Raw genomic sequence first — 25,316 nt, 5'->3', positions numbered from 1 at the left:
AGGCCCCCTGCCCCAAACAGGGGCTCCTGGGCCACCACCCCGAGCAGGCACGTGTGCAGAGCTGGACACAGGTCCCTGGTCTGATGCAGCCCGTCAGCCAGCAAGTCAGATCCTCGCAAAGGCCTCATCCGCGCAAGTTCTGGGTGGTGGGTGAGCAGGCGGGGGGCGCGCCCTCATCCGAAGTGCTGCGCCTTCCTGAGTCAGACCTGCCTCCGGCCACTCACAGTCTGTGGCGGCCGCCACGGATCCCCTGAGCACACGCAGCCCAGCCTGGTGCAGCGGGTGGGGCCCTGCCCCCACCATGAGGGACTCCTTGGTGATGCACCGTGGGCATCTGCCAGGTGGCCAGTATGGTTCTGTGCCTGGTCAGTGCGACTGCCCCACATCAGGGCCACCGTGTCTGGGCCTCCCCTCGAATTGAAGGGCTCCTGAGACAGAGCCACCTTCTAGGGTTTTCTCTGGGGAGGGGTCCCACCTGGGCGCAGGCAGCAAGGGCTCCCTGGGTGTGCTCCAGCTGTAGGCAAACAGCAGATCACCCTGCCGACGGCCCCTGTGGGGTGACCTTGGGGTTGGGCTAGGGTCTGAGCGGAAGGTTGTGTCCACACTGCTGGGCTGGGGGTGTCCACCAACGTCCGCCAAGACCCCTGGGTCCCCTCTGCTGCCTTCTGCCAAGTTCAGGGCCTTTGCTCCCTGCGTGAAAATCTCACAGGACCAGTCACAGGGTCCCCAGAGCTTGCTGGCTTCCCACGCCCACTCTGCCCCTCCCTGGATGGGTGGCCCTGCCCAGCAAGGCCTGCCCTCATGCCTAGTCGTGGTCCCAGGAGGGCAGGTCCAGTGCAGCTCTTGGGCCAGGAGCCCCGGGAGGGTCTCATGGGTGCACACGCGCACCTGCAGGCCGACGCTGGCCTCACATGTGAGGCAGCCTTTTTGCGGGGTGGGGACCGCAGGCTCCTCGTCTCCCAGTCCTGTCTGTGGGGTCCCACCCCAGCGTGAGTGGGGGGCAGGGTCAGCAATGAGACCAGGCCTCTCTTGCAGAGGAAACAAACAGCCGGGCACAGCCTGTGCCGACGGAGTCGGGCGCTTCCTGGCCCGCAGCCCCAGGTCTTGGCCACAGCCTAGCCTTGGAGCAGAGGTCTCTCCATCACTTGTGTGGGAGCCTGGCTGAGTATCTGAGTGGAGCAGGGCCCGCGGGCCTCGGGGTGGGTGTGGCTGTCATCAGGATCAGGCGGTGTGCGTCCTGGGGTGGGAGGCTCTGGGTGTGCGGTGCTGGGGTGCCTGCAGCGTCTGCTCTGGGGGCCCCCATGGTGCCAGGGAGGAGAGCCAAGAGGCAAGGGGCCCTGTGCATCCAGAAGGGCACCTACCCACAACACTGGGGCCCCAGAGTTTATTTTATGAAGGATTGGCTCCACTTTTCTCTTTTTTAATTAAATGAAGGTCTTCAAGGCAGCTGAAGCAAGCACTTGGTTGGTACCCTGAAAGCATCTGAAGGCTTTGCCCTCCCCAGAGGGCCTTGGGGACACTGCCCTCAGGCGCACAGGGAACAGGAGCAGTGTGCCTGTGACCAGAGGGTCCACTCTGGGGCTGAGGCGGGGGGGACCCAGCAGCTGCGCCCCATAGGACCGCCCGTAAAACACACACGGGGGTGCAAAGCTGAGCGCACACAGGGGCCTCTGGCCCGGGAGCCCCGCCAGACACACCCCCACCCCATCTCCACAGCTCTGCGGTGGATGCGCTGCAAGCCGTGCTTCTCCGAGGCGGCAACGAGGATGTGGTGCAGCGCATGGAGCTGGAGGGGGGCTGGGAGCTGCTCAGGACCTCGGCAGGGCACGAAGAAGGTGTCGCCCGGCTGGCCAGGTGAGCAGGCCCTGTGCACGTGCAGCAGCTCCAGCGCTGGCTGAGTTCCAACAGGCCTGGTTCCGTTCAGACAGCATCTAGGGCTCTGGTGGACCCAGCACGAGGAGCGGCTGCCCTGGCCTTGCGTGCAGGCCATGAAGGCAGGGGTGTCCTTTGGGTTCTATCGCCTGGGGTTGGGGGGAGCCCCTCAGAGGCCAGGTCAAGTGGGCCGGGAGGGGCGTGTGCAGGGCCTGGCAGCTGGGCGGGAGAGAGAACTCTTGACAGTGCCAGGTGGGCTTGGGGAAGCGCGAGGGACCAGACCGGCTCCTGCTCAGCGTGGCCTCCTCCCCAGCGCCATGGCAAAGTTCGCCGGCCCCCGGCTGCCCTTGGTGACGAAGGCGCTGTTCAGCACGCAGAGCAGCGTGTACGACATCCAGAGGGTCACCTCCACAGCTTTCCTGGCCGAGGTAGGAACCGCGTGCTCTGCACCCGGACCAGGGCCTGGCAAGGCAGCGGGAGGCCTTCCCGGCCGGCCGAAGCCACTGCCCAGCTCCCTCAGCAACCCCTCCCTCCCAGGTGCGCTCTCGAGAAGCCTGGAGAGCACCGCCCTGGCCATCTGGCTCCCCGTGACCTTGGACTGTGGCTGCCCGTGGCTCAGGGGTGGGGAGGGACAGGTTGAGCCCCAGGCCAGCGGGAGGGTGCTCAGGGCCCCTCTGCCCCCAGCTGCTCAGCAGCAACGTGGTGAGGGACCTGATGCTCTTGGAGTCGCTGCTGGACAACCTGGCAGCGCGGCAGAAGGACAGCTGCGCGAGCGTGCGGCGGCTGGTGCTCCGGGGTCTGGCCAACGTGGCCACCGGCTCCCCCGACAAGGTGAGCTGTCCTGCCCGCCCTGCTGGCCCCGCCCGTGGGCGGGGGGAGGGGGGGAGGCTCCGTCAGCGAGGAAGCCCAGGCAGACGGGCGTGGAGGGACTGGGACACGGCTGTGTGGCCTCCCCAGGTGCGGGCCCACGGCCCCCAGCTCCTGACGGCCATGATCGGAGGGCTGGACGACGGGGATGCCGCCCACAGCCTCGTGGCCCTGGAGGCCATGGTGGGCCTCGCGCGGCTGCTGGACCTAGTGGAGGCCTGGGACCTACGCTCCGTGCTTCTGCACGTGGCCATTCGCATCCGGCCCTTCTTTGACAGCGTAGGTGGGGGTGGGGGCAACCCGAGGCCCTGCAACCCTGCCCGCGGGGTCCTGAGCCACATGCCCACCACACCCCCTCCCCCCCCCGGGGCATGGTGCCTGCTGTCGACCAACGGGCAGGGCTGGGAAGGGCCCCAGGGGCTGATGCCTGCCGCCCCCGCACCCCAGGAAAAGATGGAGTTCCGTGCGGCATCCATCCGCCTCTTCGGGCACCTCAACAAGGCCTGCCGCGGGGACTGTGAGGACGTCTTCCTGGAGCAGGTTGTGGGCGGGCTGGCACCCCTGCTCTTACACCTGCGGGACCCCCAGGCCCCCGTGACCGCGGTGAGTAGCCCACGCGAGATGGGCAGGCCCAGCCGGGCACAGGGGGGACCCCAGACTCAGCCAGGGCTCTGCAGGCCTGCAGGTTCGCCCTGCGCATGTGCGGCCCCAATCTGGAGTGTGAGGAGCTGGCCGCCGTCTTCCAGAAGCACCTACAGGAGGGCCGGAGCCTGCACTTCGGGGAGTTTCTCAACACCACCTGCAAGCACCTGGTGAGGGGCGGGGCCGGGGGCGGGGGCGGGGGGCGGGGCCGGGGCCTGGCTGACGTCTCTCTGCAGATGCACCACTTCCCGGACCTGCTGGGCCGCCTGGTGAGCACCAGCCTGTTCTACTTCAAGAGCAGCTGGGAGGACGTCCGAGCTGCGGCCCCCATGCTCACAGGTGAGCGCTGCCCTGGGCGCCCCCTGCCCCCCCACCCCCACCCCTCCCAGGGACCCTGACCTTGGCTGCGCCCCCTCCCTGCAGGGTTCCTGGTGCTGCACGTGGAAGCTGAGCACAGGCCACAGGTGGACCTGGAGCAGCTCCTTGCAGGCAAGCCCCAAGTCCCGTGTGTGTCCCCCGCCCACAGGGTCAGGAGCCCAGAGCCCCCCCCATCTCCGCGCGCCCCCCCCAACACACGCACGTTGGGCTGTGCTGACCCTGTGGGCACCAGGGGGGACTAAGTGATTTTCCTGGATTTCAAGGATTTTTTCCCTGTCACTGGTGACCTCATCGTCTCTAGTAATTCACGGAAACTTCTGAACTGTTCCAAAAGAGCTTAAAAAACACTAAAAAAGGAAAAACTATCTTTCCGTTGGCTCCTGAGCCCTCCCGGCAGAGGCCTGTCTTAGGAGGGCGGTGGGCGGGCGGCCCCACGCACGGGGTGGGGTGTGAGCCTCGGGGTCCTGGCCCCCAGGCCCGGTGCGCCAGGAAGGGGGGCGGGGGGAGACCAGCCTGAGCCGCAGCTGTTGCTGGGGTGTAGGCGGGGCTGTAGGCTCAGCGTCGGTTCTCAAAGGGCCCTGGAGGCACCCCCAGCAGCGGCTCCCTGTCCCCCAGCGCTCCAGCTCCTGCTCAAGGACCCGGCCCCCGCAGTGCGCGCAAAGGCTGCCGAGACCCTGGGCCGCCTGGTGAAGTTCGCCTGAGGCTCCCCGGCAGGGCTGCCCTGACAAGCAGTTGTGGCCTGGGCCTCCAAGACGGGACCCTAACGAGCAGAGCAGAGCGGAGAGTCCCCGGCCCACAGCGAGGTGGGGGGGCGAGGGCCACCAGGGTGCGCAGTTTGCTGTTGCCCCCACCCACCCCAAATAAAGCCATTTGCTCCTCAGCAGGTGGTGCAACGGTGTGGCCTCTCCTTCTAGGCAGGTCGGTGCCCCCCCACCCCCCCACAAGGAACCCCAACTCAAGAAGGTCACACCAGCAGGGAAAAGGCCTCTATTGAGGGTCCGGAGCACAGGCGCGGCCCCGGAAGCGGGCCGCCTAGGAGAAGAGGCGGACCGTGCCGTCGGCGCCGGCGGAGAAGACCCAGGGCTGGGTGGGGTGGAAGGCCACGTCCAGCACCCCCAGGTCTCGGGTCAGAGCGTGCCCCTTCAGCACCTTCACGGGCACCAGCAGCGGGTTCTGCAGCAAGTCGCTGTGGGGGAGGACAGGCTCAGGACGGGCGCTGCAGAGCCCCGGGGCAGGGCGGGCGGGCGGGCGGGGCGGGTACTCACTTGTACACCATTCCGTGGCAGACGATGACACTGCCGTCGTCGGAGCCAGATGCAAAGAGCGGGTACCGGGGGTGGAAGGCCACAGCCCGCAGGGCCTTCTTGTGGTGCCTGGGGGGAACCAGATTGAGGCGGCGCCGGGGGCGGGGGGGCGGGTGGAGGAGGCAGGGGCGCAGCGTCACAGGCCGTGCTCTCGCCGGCACCTCACCTCAGCACTCGGTATGGCTTGGTAGAGAGATCCAGGTCAAACCACACCAGCTTGCTATCATAGCTGCCACAGATAACGTTGTCACCTGGGGGCAGACACAGTGGTGGGGACCTGGGGGCGCCCCCCCACCTGGCGCCCACCTCCCCCAGGATGCCCCCTCACCTGCAGGGTGCACTGCCAGGCTGGACACCCACTTGCAGTTGGGCAGCAGCTTCTTGGTGAGCTCCTGGCGCAGCAGGTGGTAAAGGCGGACGCTGCGCTGGGAGGCCACGAGCAGGAAGGGCCGCACGGGGTGGAAGGCCACGCGCTGCACCTGACCGTGGCTGCGGCGGAAGGGACTCTGGCTGCGACGCCGGCTCAACTGGTGGATCAGCACCTGGGTGTGGCCCGTGGTGGCCAGCACCACGGCCAGGTAGTCCCCACGCCCATGCCAGGTCACCTGCGTCACTGGCTGCAGGAACAGAGTAGCTAAGCCTCGCCCTCCACCCCTCCCTGTTCCCCCCACTCCCGCGCAGCCCCCACACCTTGCCGTGGCAGACACGCAGCCGCAGGCCCCCCCGACGCTCCTCCTCTGAGGCTTCCAGCCACTGCGCGGGCTGCGCAGCAGGCTCGGCAGGCGGGGTGTAGGCGCTCAGCAGCTGGTCCGTGCTGCTCACCGCCAGCCGGTCCCCCACGGTGGGGTTGAGCAGCAGCACCGTGTCCTCCCTGCAGCCAGAGCCAGAGGAGGCCACTCAGGCCCAGGACTGCCCCCCAGTGCCCCAGGCACCCCGGGCCTTGTACTCACACGGCCACGGCCACAAGGCAGATGGCAGGCTGGGGGTTCCAGGCCACACTCCGCACGACACCACCCACAGGCACGGTCCTCACGCAGCGGGCGGTGGCCGCCTCCCAGAGCCGCACCGAGCCGTCATCTGAACCTGGGCAGGGCAGACGGTCCCTCAGGAGCTGGCTCTTCAGTACCACCCCCCGCGTGGCGCTGCCCCGACCCTGAGCCCACCTGATGCCAGCCACTGGCCACCCGGGGAGACACTAAGGCAGCGGACAAGGTCACTGTGGCCTCTGTAGACCTGCAGAGAAGGGGCAGTTAGGGGATGCACCCCTGGGGACACAGACTCCCCGGCCACCCTGTCCGCTTACCAGGGCCTGGCACGTGGGAAAAGGCTGCAGGTCCCGTGGCCGAGGCAGCTTGGGGATGAGGTCTTCGGGGTCTACGTTCACCTGGGCGGGGGTAGAGCACGGGGTCACCTGTGTGTCCCCCCGCCCCTCCCCCCCATGCATCGTCACCAGCGTACCCTCATCTTGCGCTGCCGTGGGCACAAGTAGAGGTCGAGGCAGCGCTCAAAGCGCTCCTGGATGAAGCGGCCATAGGCGGGCACAGCCCGCAGGCTGGAGAACTGGCGCGGCAGGAAGCTGAGCTTCCTCTCCTCCGGCTCCTGCTGGTCCCAGGCCAGGCGCTGTGGAGGCAAGGGGGCGAGCTGGGAGCCGCGCCCACGCTGGGGCAGAGCCCAGACCCCCCCCCCCCCTGCGCCAGGCCCACCTCCTCCTCGCTGGGCAGGTACTCGGGAGGCGGGTTGTAGGACTCGGCGTGGCCAGGCAGGGCGAGCTTGGGAGCAGGCACGTGCATCTTGTGACGGCCCAGCACAGCATTGGGGTCCTCCTGCGCCCACAGGTCGTAGAAGCTGGGGGTGGGGTCCCGAGGCCGGCGCGGCTGGATCCAGCCCATCTTGATGGCGTGCACCATGCGGGAGACCTGCACAGACGGTGGGGTCAGAGCGGGCGGGGGGGCTCACCTGGGGGGTGGCGGGCTCACCTGGGGGACGGGCCCCACCCACCTTCTCCTTCTCCACCAGGGACGGGATAAAGCTGCGCTTGTCAGCGGGCCGGTTGGTCACCGGATGGATCATGAGGTCCCCACTGAAGAAGTCCACAGACGGCTGGAAGGACAAGCAGGGGTGTGTGGGCTGGGCCCCTCAGGGGGCCCCCAGACCCGCGGGCCAGCCACCGCCACCTACCTCGTATGGGTCAAAGCTCACGTCCCCAAACTGGCCCCTCTGCAGCCGCTGCACCAGGGCCACCTGCTCATCCGTCAGCCTCACGTCGTGCCCGGTCGTCCGGTCCTGCACCGTGCGCCTGGGGACTGCCCGTCAGAGCGCGCTCCCTGCCCCGCCCGCCCCCCGCCCCCCGCCCGGCCCCCACTCACCAGTAGTCAGGGTTGTCCATTTTGTCCAGAAACTGGTCCAGCTCATCCTGGGTGCGGAGGGGCTTGTAGATGCGTCTGCCATCCAGGTCGTAGCCCACATGGGGGAAGTCCTCGTACCACGCCAAGGGCACATTGCCCACTGTGTTCCGGATGTCCTGGGCCAGGAGGCCAGCATGTTGGCACTGGATGTCCACTGTGCCCACCCTTCCCTCCAAGCCCCCAGAAGATACAGAAGAGGAAGAGGCAGGACTCGCGCCTTCTCCCTGGGGTGTGACGTGGCACAGCGGCCGGCACTGTCCCCCATCCCCCGACCCTCGGAGGCGCCGGAGCTGCACCTTCACATTTTCCACTGAAGTGGTGCCAACCCCAGAGCCTCCCCCCGGATTCCTTGGCCGGGGCTCTGGGCAGCCACAGGCAAGGTGACCTCATCGCCCGTGGGCTCCCTCCCCTGGTGGGGCCTTAGGCAAAAGCGGGCAGCCGCGGGCCGGGACTCGGGGAAGACCCCCGCCACTCACCCCTCAGGGAGGCAGAATCCCCCACCTTGTGACCTGCAAGCATTCAGGGACTCCCGCAGCCCCCGGCCTGTCCCCATCCCACCCCCAGTGGGCAGTGCAGCCACATTCCTGGATACACATTCCTGGTCGAGGCCCCTGCCAGCCACCACCCTCCCTCCACCCAGCACGGAGACTGCTGCCCAGGCAGCCGCTTCCTGCAACAGTAGCCACAGGGGGAGGGGCCCAGATGAGACGGCACAGCTGGGCGCCCCCCTTGAAGCAGGACGGGACCCTCCGGGCTCGGCCCCTCGGCACCTGCCCAGCCCCACCTGCCAGCGTTAGTCCTCCCGGCTCCCCCGTCCTCCAGGTGCGCCCCCGAGCCCTGCTAGGAAAGCCCTTCCTTCTCCTGTGCCCCCCAAGTCTGCAGAGCCACCCCTGAACTGGGCAGATGGGGTTAGGGGTCCGTGGCCCAGAGAGGAGCCCACCGGAGCACTTGGCAGGGGAGGAGGATGCGGGTGGGGGTCTCCCGAGCAGAAGCACAGGCAGGAGCCACAGCCTGTGCCAGACCTGGTGTTTGATGCCAGCAGGGGTCAGGTGCAGCAGAGAAAGGCTGTGCTGCCAGGGACCCCAGGCCAAAGCTATTGGGGGGCGGCGGGGGGCAGCAAAGGGGCCGGGCTTGCCCTCTGGCCCCTCGATGCTCCTCGGTGCCCCCTTCTCCGGGCACAGAAGGCCCAAGTGTACATGGGAGGGAGGCAGAGGCAGACAGGGTGTGGCCGGGCACTGTGGCCAGGGCAGCTGGGTGAGCTTGGTCATGCCAAGGAAGGCCTGGGTCATGGGTCCTGCTTGATCCTCCTGGCCCCAGCTAAGAGGGGAGAGAGGAGGCCCCACCGCCCCGGCAGCACCTAGCAGGGGGCTCCCCCTTGCCCACGTCCCCCGGAGACAGCAAGATGCTCCATCCAGGCCCCTTCGCAGCGGCGCGCGAAGGCAGAGGGACGGAGGGCCCCTGCTCCAAGCCGCCTCCGGGGGCTGGGAGGCGGGGAGAGGGCGGGCCGGCGCGGGGGAGGGGCCGCCGCCGCTATAAAGGCCCGGCCCGCGGCCCCGCTCCAGCCCGGGACGCACACGTGCGCGCTGCGCCGCCGCAGCCGCCACTGCGGGAGCCACCGCCGGAGCCGGAGCCCGAGACCCGCGCCTCCCTGGCCCGGCGGCCGGCGGCGGCGGCATGCGCTGCGCTCAGCGGAGCTGACGGCGGCCGCCGGCCCACGTCCTTAGCCATGCTGCGCTCGGCGCCGCCCGGCCGCTACCTGTACCCCGAGGTGAGCCCGCTGTCGGAGGACGAGGACCGTGGCAGCGAGAGCTCGGGCTCCGACGAGAAGCCCTGCCGCGTGCACGCGGCGCGCTGCAGCCTCCAGGGCGGCCGGAGGCGGGCCGGGGGCCGGCGGGCGGGGGGCGGCGGCAGCGGCGGCCCGGGGGCCGGGGGGCGGCCGGGCCGCGAGCCCCGGCAGCGACACACGGCGAACGCGCGCGAGCGGGACCGCACCAACAGTGTGAACACGGCCTTCACGGCGCTGCGCACGCTCATCCCCACCGAGCCGGCCGACCGCAAGCTGTCCAAGATCGAGACCCTGCGCCTGGCCTCCAGCTACATCTCGCACCTGGGCAACGTGCTGCTGGTGGGCGAGGCCTGCGGCGACGGGCAGCCGTGCCACTCGGGGCCCGCCTTCTTCCACGCGGCGCGCGCGGGCAGCCCCCCGCCCCCGCCCCCGCCGCCCCCCGCCCGCGACGGCGAGAACGCCCAGCCCAAACAGATCTGCACCTTCTGCCTCAGCAACCAGAGAAAGTTGGTGAGTGCTGCCGCGGGGCCCAGCCCCACCCCAGCCGGCAACCCCGCCGGAGGGCAGGGAGGGCGGGGCCAGAGGCGGGCAGAGCCCCCAGCAGCACCTGTAACCCAAGGGAAGCCCCGGGCCCTGGGAAGGAGGCGCACGGGGAGGGCACAGCCAGGAAGGCAGGGCTGGCCTTTCCTTGGTCTTCGTCCCCACGAGTCTCTAGGACAGGAGCTTCCCTGGAGACCCGAGAGGGCCACCCAAGGCCCGGGGGGAGGAGACCAAGGCAGAGCAGACCCCAACCTGGAGGAGGCTAGGAGGGCGCCAGACCAGAGCGGGGTGGCGAGCAACTCTGGCCACCCACCCTGCCCCCTAGGAAGGGGACTCCTCTGGGGTCCATCTGCTCCGCCACAGCCCCTGCCACTGGCGTCTGGCTTATCAGGGCACCTGCCCGCCCTCCTGGCCCCTGCCCCTGGGGCTGCCCACCCAGACACCAGTGCGGGATCTGCTGGCAGAGGCTGGCAGGAGACGGGGGCTGGGAGAGAGGGCCACGCTGTGGGAGTCGGGAGGTGCTGGCCGGCTGTGATTTACAGCCCCTGCTGTGCTTGGTGGCACCGGAAAAGCAGGGTGAGCAGGGAGAAAATACGGCGCGGCTTTCCCCAATCCCCATTTCCTCTCCAGACAGCACGCGCGAGCTCCTGGGGCCTGAACATCTGGGAAATTTAATTTTACAATTTCGGCTGTGCAGCAGTGTTCTCCTCCCCAAACTGCACGGGGAAGATGGGGTGAGCGCGGAAGGGGGTACTTTCAGCACCCGCCACCCCATTCAGCACCCAGTGGGGAAGCCCAGGGGTGCAGGCTGCTGATGGGTCCCTGCCCAGGCCCTCCCTGACACTGCCCTCCCCCCGCAGAGCAAGGACCGCGACAGGAAGACTGCGATTCGGAGTTAGAGGCCGATGCGGCCGGCCGGCCACGCAGAGCCCCCGTGGGCCTGACTCCCCGAGGGCGCCCCCAGCCCAGCCCTGCCCTGCCCCCCGGCCGTGAGCGGGGCCAATGGACAGACAGGCAGCAGGACGCGGAGCTGGCCCCAGCACTTGCCCAGGGCCACTGGAACTTTCCGTGCTGGCTTCCTACCCAGTTTCTTCTGGTCACTCTGTGCTGGCATCTTGTGCCTTTGATATGATAATATAAAGTCTGGAAATTTTGTATAATTAAAAAACAAAACAGTATCTTCCAAACACAGACGCACACCGTCCTTGCGAGCCGTCAGGAACGCACCCTGAGCCACAGCCTGCGCCCACGCTCCCGGCCTGCGCCCGCAAGGCTGTTCTCTTTACGCATCCGCCCTCTCCCCCGCCCCCCGCACCTTCTGCTGGGGGCGGGGGCAGAGGAGGCCAGGAAAGGAGAGAGCCCACTGCCACATGGCGAGGGACAGAGCAGGACACAGCCAGCCCCAAGGCTGGGGAGCAGCCTTGCCCCCTGCTCCTCCCCCCGCTACGAGGGCCTGCCAGGTGCCCTGAGAGGTGAGGAGGGCAGCACTTGGAGCAGGCGAACTGCTGGCCTTCGTGGCCTCAGCAGCCGAGACTTTGCTGGCAGAGCCCCTAGAAGTGGGTGTGTGGGGGAGGGTACATGAGGGGCACCATCTGGCAGAGGCAGTTCCCAGGCCTGCAGAGGCCTGAGGGCCTGGACCAGGTGGCAGCTGCCTGTGTGGACCTCTGGGTGCCTACCCCTACAAGCTGGAAGAGGGAGCCTCTGCAGCACTGCTCACACCGGAAGGACTCCTGGCCGCCCAGCACTGCACCCACCCAACTCCCCCACAGCCCCACCTGCCCACGTGGAGGGCAGTTCAGGCCTCTCCCGGAGCCGCACACAGCTGGCTGACCATTAAAATCTTGCAGGTGACAATTACAGCTTAATGGCGCCAGCTCCCTGGGCATAGCAGAGAAGGAGGGTGGGGGCGGCTCCGTGGACTTCCGGCCGTGTTCCCCGCCCCCCCCGCCCAGGCCAGCCAGCAGGGAGGGAATGGCCAGTGCAGGTGCTGGCCCCCCGGCCCTCCCACCCCTCCGTGAAGGGCCCCCGGGAGAGGCCAGGTGCCGAGGCCCACGTGGGCACCCCAACAGGGCAGAGCCAGAGCTGCCCCCTCCCCTGAACGGACGGGCTCTGGGGATCAGAGGCGCAGGAAGCGGTGGTGTAATTTTGGAGGAAATTCTCAAAGCCAGAGCCATTAAGGGCTGGAGGGGGCTGTGTCCGATCTGGTAGAAATACAACAGAATAAAAAGTCACAACGGCAGGTCCCACTCAGAGAGAAACCCAACCCCAAATTTCCTCTCCTTAATCCTCCAGGAGCCTCCAGCTGGCCAGGAGGGAGGAGGGGGCACGCTCGGTCACTGCAGAAGCCCCCCACCCTGCCTGCCGGCCGGCAGAACCAACACCCAGGCAGGAACGTAGGGGTCCAGCTGAGGACAGAGAAAGGCACCCCTCCCCGCCTGGGCCCTGAGGACACTGCAGGAAAACGACCCAGGGTGGGAGGGGCCCATGTCCCCTCAGGGCTCTGAACCCGCATGCCCCACTGGGCCTCACAGCATACCTGGGCTGGGGGAGTGCGGGCCTGCCCACCACCCCAAAGACCACAGGTGCCAGGTGGGCACCCACCTCACAGTCACAGAGAGAGTCACCAAGCTGGGGTCGGGCAGACAGTGGGGGACAAAGCACGAAGGGCGTAAAGGCCAGGCTGGATGGAGCAGAGAGTTGGGGGAGGGGGCTCCCCAGGAGCAGGACAGACAGTGTGGGGGGAGGGGTGCAAGGTCAGGACCCCGGCGGCTGGGGAGCTGGTGGGAGAACAGGCCACAGGGCTGGTCCCCAGGGACCGGCAGGTCCGGGCTCAGTGCGCGTGGGCCAAGCCCTCGGCTGCTGGGCCTGTGACTCCAGCAGCGGCTGCAGCTTGGACGGCCTCGGGCCTGGGCAGTGGGCCCGGTCGCTCCCTGAGCTGCACCGGTAGCAGCAGAGGCCGAGGGCCTGGCCCGCCAGCCAGCCAGCGGGGGCGGGGGCGGGGGCGGAGCACACTCCGTCACCCTCCACTGCTCCAGAAATTCAAACCAGACTGGGGGTGGCGGGCCGGCCCTGAGCCCCTGCGGCCCCACGCGAGTCCACCACAGGGCTACTCACGGCCGGTGCCGGCCTGGGGGTGGCAGGTGCTCCCTGCCCACCCCCCACTTCCTGCCCAGAATGCGTGCCTCACCCTCCGCCACAGCCAAGGCCAGGGCCAAGCGACAAAGGCCTGGGGCTCCCAGTGTGCGAACCCCACAGAGGCAGCTGGAAAAGGGGGGGCCAGCCCGCACCCTGGGCCAGGAGCGCCTCTGCGGGCCAAGCCGGGCTGGAAACACTCCGATCGGCGCGGCTGTCAGCTCCCTGTCCCCAGCCTGGGGAACGAGCTGCTGGCGGCACCACATGATTCATCACTGGCCGCCCGCGCCCGCAGGCCAGCCGGCCCCCACCCTGCTCAGCACCTGCGGGCTGCCAGGAAGCACATGTGACCCTGCAGGGCGCGCGCCCGCCGACCCCTCCAGGTCAGGCAGCATGGAGCCCAGGCCGGGGGCACCGACAGCCCTGAGCCCGTGCGCTCCCGGGGGGCTGCTCTGCCCCCGGGACAAGCCTTTGGGTGAGGCCTGCGGGGGTCCACCCCCCCAGCCCCCTGCCCCAGACTGCACCGGACACAGGCGGCAACTGGCTGATGTGTCGGCTGGGATTTTTCTGCCCTCGATGAGCCCCCTCCCCTCCCCCTCCCCAAAGTGGCTGCAGCTGTCAGGACCGCAGATTGGAACTGCAGGTACGGTGCTGGCCGGCTGCCCACCTCCCTCCCGTGTCTGTCTGAGAGAGAGGAAGCCGGCCCACCTCTGGAATCCTTCACTCTCTCCTCGTTCCGCCTCTCCCACCTGTCCCCCGGGAGCGCGGGGTCAGCCCCCTCGCTCGTCTCTCCCTTTCCCTTGCCCCTCTCCGATTACAATGCAGGCAGTGTTCCCCGCTCCCCCTGCTCGACGCTCCCGCCTGTCTCGCGCGCCCTCGGCCTTCCTGCGCCTGTCTCTCCTGCTCCTCCCCGGCCTTCAGTCTCTGTCACCGTGCCCGGGACAGGACAGGACGAGGCCAGGCTGTGAGCCTCAGGCCCACCTGCTGCAGCTAAACCCACGGAAGGTTCCCACCGGATGAGTCCAGGTGACAGACAAACGGGAGAAGGTCAGGGCCTGGCGGGAGAAGGTCAGGGCCTGGCGGCCTCCTCCAGCTGGAGATCCGACGGGGCGGGGGGGGGGGAGCCCCCTTCCCAATCACCCCCTTGCCTGTTCAGGTAGCAAGTCGCCTGAGAGGCGGGCCCAGACCCCCCACCGGCTCTGTCCGGCCTCATCAAAGCGCCCCAGCCTGGTCTACCTGAGCCATCAGACACGTGTGGGCCCAGGGCCCCTCCAAGCCCCTCCTTGGTCCCCTACCAACACCACCTCCGTGGCTGTCGCGGGGAGGGAGCAAGGCCAACCCCCAGGCGCCCACAGAGAGGGGGAGGGGGCGCCACGGCAGCCCCTGCTCCCAGGTCCTCAGACACCCAAGACGCCCACCCACCTACACCCTCCTGGGGCTGACCAAGGGCCGGTGGCCGTCCCCACGTGGAACCCTGAACCTCGGCTTCCTGCAGGCCAGGGCTCCCAGAAACCACGTGGGGTGAGGAAGGTGGGCTTGGGCTCGACCCCCTGCTGAGGGCCAGACATTCCGGGGCTCCACACCCGCCCAAACCCCAGCCCTCCCACATCTCTTTCTGGAGGACACACTCTGAGCCCCAAGACTGCCTCACGCGGCCAGGCCCCCGCGGCCCCGTTCCTGCTCTGCAGCAGCCGCCCCCCCACCCCCACCCCCCAGCCCATTCCCCGCAGGAGGCGCCCTCCGCTGGCCACCCCCCTCTCAGCTGCGGCCCCCTCCTCTCTCAGGCGGCCCCTGTCCCAGCACCCTCCCTCCCACCTGGGCTCCCTCCTCGCCCGCCCCACCCCGTCCCCCCAGGGGGCACCCCTGTCTCCTGGGCAGGGGCACTGGTGGCAGGAGGGCACGTCCCCCACATTGCAAGCGCAGCGGGCAGGCCTGCCAAAGGCACCCGGAGGTCACAGCTGCCCCGCCCACCGTGCCCTTTGGCCACCTGCGAGGCCACAGGCCACACGGCACCCGGGGCCCTCCCAGGCGAGGCAGCCGGGGCGACCGGTGGGCAGGGACCCACGCGAGGGGCTGCCGGGGCCGGCCTCGGGGTGGAAGGCCGCCAGGGAGGCGGGCGTCTGGCCGCCGGGACGCACGCTCCCCACAACAGCTGGAAACCTGAGCCTCCTCCGCCAGCAGCGGCGCAGGCGCTGGGCGCGGGCGGCGGGGCGGGCGCGCAGGCGGGCGGGCGGGGCGGCGCCGGGGGAGGGAGGCCGCCAGCGCTGGAGGCAGCTGCCGGTTCGGTAGCTGGGAGAAGCCATTAACGGCGCTTGGCGAGAGAGCAGAGGGGATCGCGGCTCTGGACGCCGACGGCGGCCTTCCCAGCGGATCCCGAGTTGGGCCGAGCCCGCCCCCGCCCTGGCCCCTCCGGCTTCTGGCGTCCAGCGTGGGGCCCCTGGGGTCAGCCGCCCCGACCCCCAGGCTGAGCCGCCGCTCCCCCCGCCGGCCAAGGCCTCAGTTTCTCCCCGCAGCCAGAGACAAAGAGGAGGGGCCGCTGCCGAGCGCTGCCCTCCCCCGCCGCCCTCCTCCCCAGGTCCCCAGATGAGATCACGTCTGTGGGAGAGGGCTGAGGTGGACACGTGGGGCGGGGGCACCGCCTGGGACATGAATTGGGGGGAAGGGACAGAGGAGGGCAGCCACAGCCCATGCTCCGGTGAAGGGGGACGTCACCGACCAGTCAGCCCCAGAACCAGACCCAGCAGGGGCCAGCAGTCGGCATCCCCCGGCCTCAGAGTCCCCCAGCCCTGGCCTCAAATCCAGGCCCAAGGGGCTGACAGGACAGGGCCTGCGGAAGGGGAGCCCAGCGGCACTGGCACACCTCAGGTCCGCCCGCAAGGGCACGCCTGGCAGGACACCCGTGCCCATGCTCCAAGGGTGTGGAGAAGGGGCTGCCCGGCGTGACCAGCGTTCAAGGACCGCGGTCCCTCCCAGGTGCCAACCGAACACGTCACAGCCACGGGCTGGGGGCGGCCCCGGGGCTCCGATGGGCCTGCCGCCAGCCCAGCCCCGCAGCTTCCGGAAGCCCACCCTGCCCCGCGCAGATCGGATCGCCGAGACACGCGCACGTCCCAGGGAGCAGAGCAGCTGTCAGGCCGGCCTGGCCCCTGAAAACTGAGCTCTGCCGCCCCCTCGAGCCTCAGGCCGGCTGTGCTGGCAGAAGCGCGGCCGGGCGGGCACGGCCTTCCCTCCTGTCACTCAGGCCGACATATGGGATAGTCATCGCGGGAGGAAGCAGCCCCCGCAGCCCCCGCCGCGGCGCGGGGCCAGGCCAGGCCAGGAGGACCGCCTCCCCGCGGGCAAGCCAGGCCCCTCCCCCGGCCTCTGCACTCCATTTACAATCATCATCGATTTCTCAAAATACCAAATATAAAAAAGTAGCCGACAGGATGTGGCTGCCGACAGCCAGAGCCCCTGGGAGGGGGAGACAGGCAGGGAGCCGCGCTGCGCGGGCCCCCCTTCACCAAGTGCGCCGCTGCTCCGGCCAGGAAACCAATTTATTTTGTTTTGTCTCTGTTCTCTGAACGCACAGAGACCGGATCGGGCGGGCGGCCAAGACTCCTGAAGCCGCTGCCAAGAGAGCGGAGGATGGGGGTGGAAGCCGCGCAGGGGAGGGGGCGCGTGTCTCCCCAGGCCGGGACAGCCCCTGACGGGCGGCCGGCAGAGCAGCCGAGGGCCCCCCGTGCCCAAGGAGGCACACAGCCGGGGGCTCCCCCCCGGGGCAGTCGGCACAGGCCCACAGTCCTGCCTGGTGGCAAGGACACATGTGGGAGGGGGCTGGGCGAGCTGCACGGCCATCTCCAGCTCAGAGCGTCCCCCAGGGCCCAGGCAGCGCCCTGAGCGCCCTGGACCCTGCATCATGCTTTCTGCCTCAGGAAAGGGCCCCCAGCTTCGCCCAGGGCCACATCAGCTGCACCTCCAGGAGGCCAGGGAGGCAAAGAGCAAGGTGCCAGGGGCCACCCACCCGCTGCTCTCAGTGGCCAGTGCAGGCATCCCCTTCCCACCCCACACCCACCGACCAGCACAGGCCGGCCGGCTGGCAGTAGGGAGCTCCCCAGGCCTGTGTACCCACCCAGAGCACAAATACAGCCCCCACCACCACCTGCCGGCCACCCCACACGATCCAGGGCGCACAGCCCAAGACCAGGACGTGGACATGGCTGGCTGCACGGCCCACAGCCTCCCCTGTCCACAATGACACACTCCTGAGGTCGTGGGCCCCTGGCCAGGACGCCCACTCAGGACATGCAGTAGCCCCACCCCGCCCCCGACAGCGAGGCCCCCCGCCCCAGGCCTACCTCTTCGTCGGAACTGTCTTCCGCGTACTCGTCCTCGCCAGGCACGCTTGCCACCTGCGTCCTCGGGGAAGGGGTCCCGGCCTGAGCAGAGAAGGGGAGACGCGTTACATCCAGACACCGATGCCCTCTGATCCGGGGCGCCCCGCCCCTCCCGCCAACCCTGAGGCCGAGGTCCCCACACCCCGATCTCTATCTCCAACCTGACCCTGCCCCGGACAAGACTGGGGACACCCCACATCTAAGTGGGCCTCTCGGGGGGGTCCCACCAGGGGTCTACTGTCAAAGGCTGGACCCAGAACCACGTCCAAGCTCGGGGGAGGCCCCCAGGGGGACTGACACCTGGAAAAGGAGCATTCGGCCACCCCCGCACCCTTAACGAAGAAACCGGCTGCAGGGCTCCCGGCCCAAAGGCTCCGCTGGGCCCAGAGCCAGCCCAGGGTCGGCAGCAAGGCAGGGGTGGCCGCGAGGCTGTGGCAGGTGAGGGCCGGGGGACACCCCCACCTGGTCCAGTCCACAGCTGGCCCAGCCCTATGGCAAGACCCTCGCCCCGAGGAGGCCACGTCCAGCCTGGCTGGCCAGGGGCCCTCAGGATGCTGGGAGGCCACAGCCCCAGGCCGACCCCGCCTACTGCGCCAGAGAGTGGGTGCCACTGGGCACTCACACCCCAACCTGGAAAACAGATTCTCCTCTCTCGGGGTGGGGGCGGCTGTGCCGGAACTGGGGCGATGGAGAAAACAGGCCCATCTCAGCCCTGGAGCAGAGCATCAGGAGCAGGGCGCCTGAGCCCCGCGAGGCAGCTCAGCCTCCGACCTGTCTTCCCCGAGTGGGTTTTTCCAGGCCAGGAACCAGGCGGGATCCAGTCTCCGTGCGTCCCCACCTCTGGCTCTCGGTGCTGCAGGTCACAGAAAGTGGGTCAGCACTGCCTGGGGGCGCAGAGGGCAGCCCACAGCTCTCCTCCCATCCTCAGCCGGGGCAACAACCCCCCCACAACGCCAGGCCGCAGCGGCTGGGCTCGCAGCAGGGTCCACAGCGCTGGCCTCAGTGCTCCACTGCCACCGCCCGCCAGCTGGGCCAGTGCCCCCCACAGCGCTCCTGCCCGCCCCCCCCCCGCCGCCGCAGTCATGGGCCCTTCATCCCCCAGCGCTCCGGGCGCTCCACACTGCCCTCTGCCAGACACAGCAGGGCCTCGGCGAGGACAGGGACACCAGGCAGGGGGGCTGTGAGTTCCTGGATAAAAGAGCTGCACACCCAACCCCATGGGGCACCAGGGCTCCCGCAGAGGTGACTGCAGGGCCGATGGCAGCCGCCAGGGGGCAGCAGTGCAGCGGGGCGCGGCCCAGCCCCGCCACCAGCTCTGGGACAGGCTGACCCAGCAGGCCCCGCCCGGCTGGCCCACGGTGTTTAGGGAAGCAAACTCTTCCCGCCACTGCTCCGCTTCCTCTGAGCCGCCAGCCCTGGCCAACGCCCCTGGGCACAGACACAAGGCGGGGGTCCGCCCAGAGCACAGGCCGCCAGCACCTACCCCAAGAAGGGCTCAAGCCTGCCTGGCACAGGCTCCCAAAGGCAGCCACGTGGACAGTCAGGGGACATGGGCGGGACCAGAGGAAAGTGTCCCTCTGGGGAGGGGTGAGCAGCCAGGCAGGGGTGTGAAGACACCAACTGCCATCAGCAGAGGAGGGCAGTCAGAACCGGGGTCAGCTCCCAGACACAGAAGGGCAGCCTCCGGGTGGACAGGGAGAGACGGGGCGCACCTGGAGCAAGGGCCTCAGGGGAGGCGCACGGGGGGCGTCCGGACCTGGTCCACAGAGTCAGGAACCTGCACTTGCCTCTCTGCCCACCCTCGAGATTCCAGAGCATTCCAACAGCCCCAGGTGGCACCTCAGCAATGACACCTACCAGATGGCAGCAGGCCCCGCCCCGTCACTGCCACTCCCAAGCAGGCACGCGACAACTTCAGGCCCACCTCCCGTGAGTAGGCCGGTGATGGCCCCTGCGGTCAGCCGGGCAGAACCCTGCGCCCGCACTGCCTTCACTGCGGGGTCCGCTCAGGCCCGCCCACAGAAGGGAGACGGCCACCACACCCCACAGGTCACAGGGGGTGTCCAGACCGGACAATAACACCACTAAGACTCTGCAGGGAGCCCAACAGAGACAGGCTGGCATCAAAAGCACTTGGTGCAGGCAGCTTATCTAACAGAAAAGGGAACTGAGGCCTAGGAGACCCGCCGGGTTTTTAAAGAAAATACACCAGTGTGGCCTCAAAGGGCCATAGAGAGAACAGGCCACAGATCTGAGCGAAAGGAAGGCCACCCAGCAAGGGCAGAAGCCAGCCCCACACAAGGAAATGGCTGCTGCGGCCAATTTCAGGAACATCACAGACCAGTGACTGCTCCGCACCACCTGCGGGGCCACGGCTGCCCCGCGCCGTGTGGGGGGGAGCCCGAGACCCTCACCTGTGCTTGGGCCTGACTGAGATGAGAGCCTGGGGCTGAGAAATACAGCGGGCACGGCAAAGGCAGGCGGTTCTGAAGGGTGGGAAGGACGCCTACTGTGCACGGGTCGGTGGGCGGTGGGGCACCTGTGACTGTGCGTCTGCTTGCATTTTTGTCTTTTAGGGCCACACCTGCGGCATGTGGAGATTGCCACACTAGAGATGGAATCAAAGCCGCAGCTGCCGGCCTACGCCCCAGCCACAGCACTGGATCCAAGCCGCGCCTGCGAGCTACACTGCAGCTTGTGAAGGCCCACAAGCCGCCGGGTGAAACCAGGAATAGAACCTGCACCTCGTGGCTACGAGTCGAATGTTTAACCCACTGAGCCACAATGGGAACTCTGGCTGTGCTGTTTTAAGCCATGGCTACAAATCTTTGACTTTCCTTCCAATGAACGGCAAAGACTCTCTGCACATCTGGGGGGCTTGTGACTGGTTTGCCAGCCCCAGTGGAGCAGCCCAAAGTGACGGACAGAACCCCGGGTCTAGGTCATAAAGGACCTGCAGCTCCGCCCAGGATGCTGCCCGAAGCCCTGAGCGAGGGCACAGGCAGACAGGCCCAGGGATAGCCAGCTACTCGGGTCACCCCAGCTGCACACAGGGGTTAGGAAGCCCCAGCCGTTCTCATCTGTGACCCTCCCCTGAACCCCAGACGTGACCTGAGTGATGATTCTCCCAGGGCAGAGTGTCCCAGAACCCAGCAGGGCTGCAGGAGAAGCCGACGTGCTCCCTGTAGAGGAAGCCAGCTGGGGGAGGCCGCAGGACCCCTCAAACTCATTGATCGGTCACCCCAGAAGTGACACCACCACACCCTGCCCGAACTCTCATCCCCAGAAATGAGGGCCATGAGGCGGCTGTATGACGCCTCCAAGTGCTGGAGGAGGAGGTGGGACAGCTGCCCAGGGCCCCTCTCCAGGCACTGGGCCACAGGCTCGGCTCCAGGTACAGATCCAGGCACATCCTGCCTGGGGTGGCCGCCACAACCCAGCCCATGAGAATCACTGGGGGCGCCCCTCCCCACGCCCCCCCAGGCCCTAGGCTGCACCAGACAGCATCGACACCCAGACTCCAAAGGACACAGTGACACTGCGGCCTAGACCCAAGACGCAGTCCACCCACCATTCCCCAGAGCCTGGTGGAGGCCTGATGGGTCCTCCGGCCCAAAGGTTTGCAGGAAGCTCGGTGCAGACAGTGCGGGCAGGACCCTGACGCCAGCTGGGGCGGATGTTACGCGCAGGTCAGGCGTCGTTACCGGGTCTTCTGTTACATCCTTGAATGGGGCAAACAGACTGAACTAAGAAGGATGGAAACTTCCACACAAACAAAAAAGCAAAATAGGAAAAAATGCACGTAAACAGAAAAAAAAAAAAACAGACTAAACACAAGTAGGAAAAAAAAAATGGATCTAGGAATTCCCATTTTGTGGTGCTGTGGAAACGAATCTGACTAGGAACCATGAGGTTCCAGGTTCGATCCCTGGACGCACTCAGTGGGTTAAGGATCTGGCGTTGCCGTGAGCTGTGGTGTAGGTCACATACTCGGCTCAGATCCCGCATTGCTCTGGCTGTGGTGTAGGCTGGCAGCTGTAACTCCTACTTGACCCCTAACCTGGGAACCTCCATATGCCTTGGGCGTGGCCCTAAAAAGAAAAAAAAAAAAAAAAAAAAAAAAAGGATCTAAACAAGCACAGAAAGAAAAAAAAGGCTTTAAACACCCAAATCCACTCAGGACACGGGGACTCCAAAGGAGGCCCAGTGACTTGGGCCCTCGTATCTGTGGGGCCGGGAAAGCCTGGGAGGCACTGCCAGGTGCCCTGGGGGCGGTGCAGGGAAGCAGGACCCTCCTGAGCTGCAAGACCCTGGGCAGCCGAGCCACTGCCAGACGGCGGGGCCAGGAAGGCGCGGGGCCAGGAGTGGCCCAGCTCACAGAGAAGCCCCAACGCAGGCTCCTCTCCAACCTGTGTTGCTGTCAGGGGCCGTCAGCGGGCAAAGGGCTCCCCCGCCGGGCTGGGCTTAAGACATTACGTGCAAGCGTTGGGGGGGTGGCCAACTCCCCTCAGCCCCACAGAACTGTGGGGTGGGGCTCCTCTCAGCCTCCGAGCAGAGAGCACAGAACCCACCAGGAGGCTCCTCCTCTGCAGGGACCCTTGGTGAGCACACCCGCCCCAGGTGGGCGGCGGGAGGAGCCTTGAGACAAGTCACCGGGAACACGTCCTCCCAACACAACGTAGAGGGATGTGACCAGTGTGGGTGAAGCGACAGCCGGGAGCCCCCAGAAGGAAGTAGACAGAAACCTTCACAGCTGGGCAGCTGCTGGCAGCCCAGGTAAGAACCAGGCACGGGGCGGGGGCGCAGCGGAACTGGGGGCAAAGCAGCAGGGCTGTTTTCTCTTGTCACAGAAGTCATCGCATTCTCCAGTGGGCCCCCAGGCAAACATCGTTTTTTGATTGCAAAGCAGCGCACCTAAGACTACGGGTTATCGGCACAACCACACCCGTGGCCATGGCCATGGCTGGCACCACAGGGCCCCGGGGGACACTTGGCAGGGAGGCAAGCAGGAGCTGGAGCATCACCGCTGGCTCGGACCCTGAGAGCTAATGGGAGATGCTCACGCCACCAGCTGCGCGATGGAAGGGGGTCTGGAGCTGAGGACGCCCGCCCCCTGGGGCAGGAACACCCTGGGACGAAGCCTCCAGGCGTGACGTGTGACAACGCCTTGGCTGTGGCAGGTGAAGGGAGAAGAAGCCCCTAGCGAGGGAGGAAGCTTCTGCAGGGAAGCCAAGCGGTGGGGTACAGGTCCCAGCTGGCGGCACTGCTACTTGTGGGGGCGGCACTGCTGCTTGTGGGGGCGGCACTGCTGCTTGTGGGGGCCAGCGCGCACCCGACGGCCCATGGGGACAGGAGGCGGCTGTCTGCAGGAGAGCCCCTTCCCCAGGACAGCCTCCTGAGACACGTGACATTACCTCCTTCAGAGACTTCAACCTAAAAGCTCTTTTCATTAAAAAACAATTTAACTCAGTTATTTCTAAAATTCTGGAGTGTTTTTTTGTTTTGTTTTTTTTCGTCCTGTTGCTCTTTTTATTTTTAAGACTGAACCCGCGGCACATGGACGATCCCAGGCGAGGGGTCGAATCGGAGCTGCAGGTGCCAGCCTACACCACAGACACGGCAACAGCAGACCCAAGCCACGTCTGCGACCTACACCACAGCTCAAGGTAACGCCAGATCCTGAACCCACTAAGTGGGGCCAGATATCAAACCCACACCCTCACGGACACTAGTCAGGTTCATTACTGCTGAGCCACTACGGGAACTCCTAAAATTTCGCTTATAAGAAAGAGTGAAAGTCCTCTTTGAAAAAAAAGTTTAAGCATTTAAGCTCTTGGACCCTTAAGGACCTTTCATTTTAAAAGAGGAAAAAGATCCAGCAAGATAATATAAGAACGGCGGTCCCCACCTGGAGCAAAGACGCAAACAGGAACTTCCATCCTTTACTAAACAGCACTCGTGTCGGATTTCATTTTTTGTCAAACAGGAACCATTTTGCCATTTTAAAAAGTTAAAAAGAAGGGGGACGATGGCTGCCCAGAATCCCACGGACCACGGGCAAGGCTTGGGTCATCTTCCGTGCACCAGCGTGACAGTTAAAGCCTGAATGGGGAGAGGACCTAAATCTGACTTTAAATCTTTTCTTCCTAAGAACCAGAGCAAACAAGCATGTTTTTGGGTTTCCATCCCAGTCCTAAATTCTAGAACACCAGGGCTGTGGGGAGCATAAGGAGGTATAAACTTTTTCCTGGGTGTCCCAAACGACAGACATCACACTTGAGTTAAATCAAGCTTTTCTCTCGCGTTTCTCACTTAAAACAAGAGTGGGATGAGCCTTCCCCAGCGTCACAGCGACAGATTACAAAGCCTCGGGGTTGGGGGGTGGGGACCAGAGCGCCCCCAGCTGCCCCAGGCGGCCCCCAGCACGCAGATCTCCACCTCAGGCTTTGCCCCCTAGGAAACCCAGCCTCCAGCTAAGTCTAGCAAAGACTCAGCCCGGGAAGGGTGACATCAGAATCACGGTGGGTGGCTCACAGCCATGGAGATTTTCCGGGTTCCTACTGCGGTTGAAAACTGGTGCCCTAGGGCTCAGAACCCCCCCCCCCCGCACCAGAGGAAAGAGAAAGCAGAGCCCGCGAGCTGGCAGGCACTCTCCCGGCCACCCGCCCGGAGAGCGAGGACGAGCACACCAGAACACTGCTCGCTCACCCACCTGCTGCCCCGTGGCCTTCTCCATCCTGCTGTGCTGCTCCTCGCCGCTGGCCCCGTCCTCCTCCTCACTGCTGTCACTGCCAGAATCTTCCAGGCCTGAGAACACACTCTCCTCGCTGTCAGACAGGCTGGGAGCCGGGGCGCCGGGGAGAGAGGGCTGCAAGGAGCACACTGTCGGTGACCAGCTCTGTGTGGCGCAGGACCAGAGCTGCTTCTGAGCAGACTTCTGCCCACCAGACACCACCCCGGCCCTAACTCCACCAGACAGGGTGCACGGTGGAACAAGAACCTGCAGACTCTTAGCAAGCATTCATTGGAAGGCAAAATTCTAGATTTCATTGTTTTTCAATAGTTCCTGAGTCTCTCGCCAAACTGGACAGCCTGCACGGAGCAGCTACCAAACAGCACTCAGCACACACTCTATCGTGCCTAACTAGCTACACAATTACAACGGCAAGTAAAAATGGCACAAATGTTTTGGGCACAAACACAAACAGCCGCTGATGAATACAGAGGCAAAAGCACTACAAGTGGGTGAGCATGGTGCCCAGAGCTGCCTGCCGGCCAGGGAGCACCACGAGCACTTGTCACAAGTGAAGGGGCAGCCTGATAAACCAGCAACGTGGAGTCCCAGCTGCGAGGCTCGACTGCACAAGCCTGCTATGGCTTTCTACCACCGAGATTTGATGAGATTTGATGACACCCCCACAGCGCGGCTGGGGTTCCGCTGGACAGGAAGAGCATGAGTCCAGCTAAAACGGGCCGTCCAGTGCAGCAGGCGCTGCTTTCTCATCCTCGTTTCCTCTTCTACAACGTCTAACGTGTCAGGAACATTTGGCTATACAAGCAGCTACTGCAGGCTCAAATCTTCTGCGCCCAGATGACAATTCAAAGGCCCAGGAAGACCGCTGCGCAGGACGCCGGCTCTCCTTCCTTATTCTCTCCGGCCCAGACCTTCTTCCGACCCACACAACCGCCAGCCAGCTCCCTGCCCAGGACGCCCCCGCAAGGCCGCCGGGGCGGAGGACAGGAGACCCCTCCCTCCTCGCATTCCCAGGCCCGCCGGGCGCTGGGCGGGATCGCTCCCCGGCCGGTGCCGCGGCCCAGCCCCGCCGCCCCCCCCCGCTCCCGCTCCCGCTCCCGCGTCACCTCCTCCGGCTCCCGCCCCGGCTCCAGCATCCGCTTCCCGGGCCGCGTCCCGGCCACCGCCACGCGCCGCGCGCCCTGAGGTCCCGCCATGCCGCCCGCCGGTCTGCCCTGCGCCGCCACTTCCGGCAGCGACGCGACCGCGTGGGCCTGGGGG

At 66.6% G+C, this 25,316-nt stretch overlaps 3 protein-coding genes across 17 annotated transcripts in view; 2 read left to right on the top strand and 1 right to left on the bottom strand.

The window, feature by feature from the left end:
• MROH1 (maestro heat like repeat family member 1) overlaps window positions 1-4,642 on the top strand; it is a 70,637-nt gene extending 65,995 nt beyond the window's left edge. For 10 of the 13 annotated variants that reach the window (XM_021090405.1, XM_021090402.1, XM_021090406.1 and 7 more), the window contains 9 exons: window positions 1,717-1,854; window positions 2,186-2,300; window positions 2,557-2,703; window positions 2,830-3,018; window positions 3,187-3,342; window positions 3,417-3,551; window positions 3,618-3,720; window positions 3,805-3,870; window positions 4,375-4,642. In XM_021090405.1, the coding sequence (XP_020946064.1) occupies window positions 1,717-1,854; window positions 2,186-2,300; window positions 2,557-2,703; window positions 2,830-3,018; window positions 3,187-3,342; window positions 3,417-3,551; window positions 3,618-3,720; window positions 3,805-3,870; window positions 4,375-4,460 (1,135 nt within the window). In that variant the 3' untranslated portion in view covers window positions 4,461-4,642. Of the gene's footprint in view, window positions 1-1,716; window positions 1,855-2,185; window positions 2,301-2,556; window positions 2,704-2,829; window positions 3,019-3,186; window positions 3,343-3,416; window positions 3,721-3,804; window positions 3,871-4,374 lie in introns of all 13 variants that reach the window. The other 3 variants (XM_021090397.1, XM_021090395.1, XM_021090396.1) reach the window with 1 other exon arrangement.
• BOP1 (block of proliferation 1) lies at window positions 4,724-25,303 on the bottom strand. Of its 2 annotated transcripts, none has more exons than XM_013988007.2 (16): window positions 25,163-25,303; window positions 24,015-24,170; window positions 17,264-17,344; window positions 7,430-7,584; window positions 7,242-7,359; window positions 7,062-7,163; window positions 6,767-6,979; window positions 6,522-6,683; window positions 6,367-6,447; window positions 6,227-6,296; window positions 6,014-6,146; window positions 5,754-5,934; window positions 5,392-5,680; window positions 5,230-5,314; window positions 5,025-5,132; window positions 4,724-4,945 (listed from the first exon to the last, which is right to left on the bottom strand). In XM_013988007.2, the coding sequence occupies exons 1-16, from the start codon at window positions 25,250-25,252 to the stop codon at window positions 4,792-4,794; spliced, it is 2,178 nt and encodes a 725-aa protein (XP_013843461.1). In that variant the 5' UTR covers window positions 25,253-25,303; the 3' UTR covers window positions 4,724-4,791. The 2 variants fall into 2 exon arrangements, 1 of the variants encoding a protein (XP_013843461.1); XR_002343657.1 differs by having other exon boundaries at window positions 4,733-4,945; window positions 5,230-5,292; window positions 25,163-25,300.
• On the top strand, window positions 8,589-10,981 carry SCX (scleraxis bHLH transcription factor). Of its 2 annotated transcripts, XR_002343667.1 has the most exons (3): window positions 8,589-9,764; window positions 10,425-10,528; window positions 10,655-10,981. XR_002343667.1 is itself a non-coding variant. In XM_021090541.1 (2 exons), exons 1-2 carry the CDS (start codon window positions 8,871-8,873, stop codon window positions 10,691-10,693), a joined length of 933 nt encoding a protein of 310 aa, XP_020946200.1. In that variant the 5' UTR covers window positions 8,589-8,870; the 3' UTR covers window positions 10,694-10,981. The 2 variants fall into 2 exon arrangements, 1 of the variants encoding a protein (XP_020946200.1); XM_021090541.1 differs by lacking the exon at window positions 10,425-10,528.

The sequence above is a fragment of the Sus scrofa genome, chromosome 4 (assembly GCF_000003025.6).
Source record: "Sus scrofa isolate TJ Tabasco breed Duroc chromosome 4, Sscrofa11.1, whole genome shotgun sequence".
NCBI classification, from domain to species: Eukaryota; Metazoa; Chordata; class Mammalia; order Artiodactyla; family Suidae; genus Sus; species Sus scrofa.
The sequence above is the reverse complement of the archived record's forward strand: the minus strand, read 5'-3'. Positions and strand labels throughout refer to the sequence as shown.

Bases quoted from the DNA above. Each gene is read 5' to 3' on its own strand.
- SCX (XM_021090541.1), top strand. From the start codon at position 8,871: ATGCTCCATCCAGGCCCCTTCGCAGCGGCGCGCGAAGGCAGAGGGACG. The intron at 9,765-10,654 runs GTGAGTGCTGCC...CTCCCCCCGCAG, and splicing joins TCAGCAACCAGAGAAAGTTG to AGCAAGGACCGCGACAGGAA.
- BOP1 (XM_013988007.2), bottom strand. From the start codon at position 25,252: ATGGCGGGACCTCAGGGCGCGCGGCGCGTGGCGGTGGCCGGGACGCGG. The intron at 6,448-6,521 runs GTACGCTGGTGA...ACCCCCGCCCAG, and splicing joins CACGGCAGCGCAAGATGAGG to GTGAACGTAGACCCCGAAGA. The intron at 4,946-5,024 runs GTGAGTACCCGC...CCTCCCCCACAG, and splicing joins TGCCACGGAATGGTGTACAA to CGACTTGCTGCAGAACCCGC.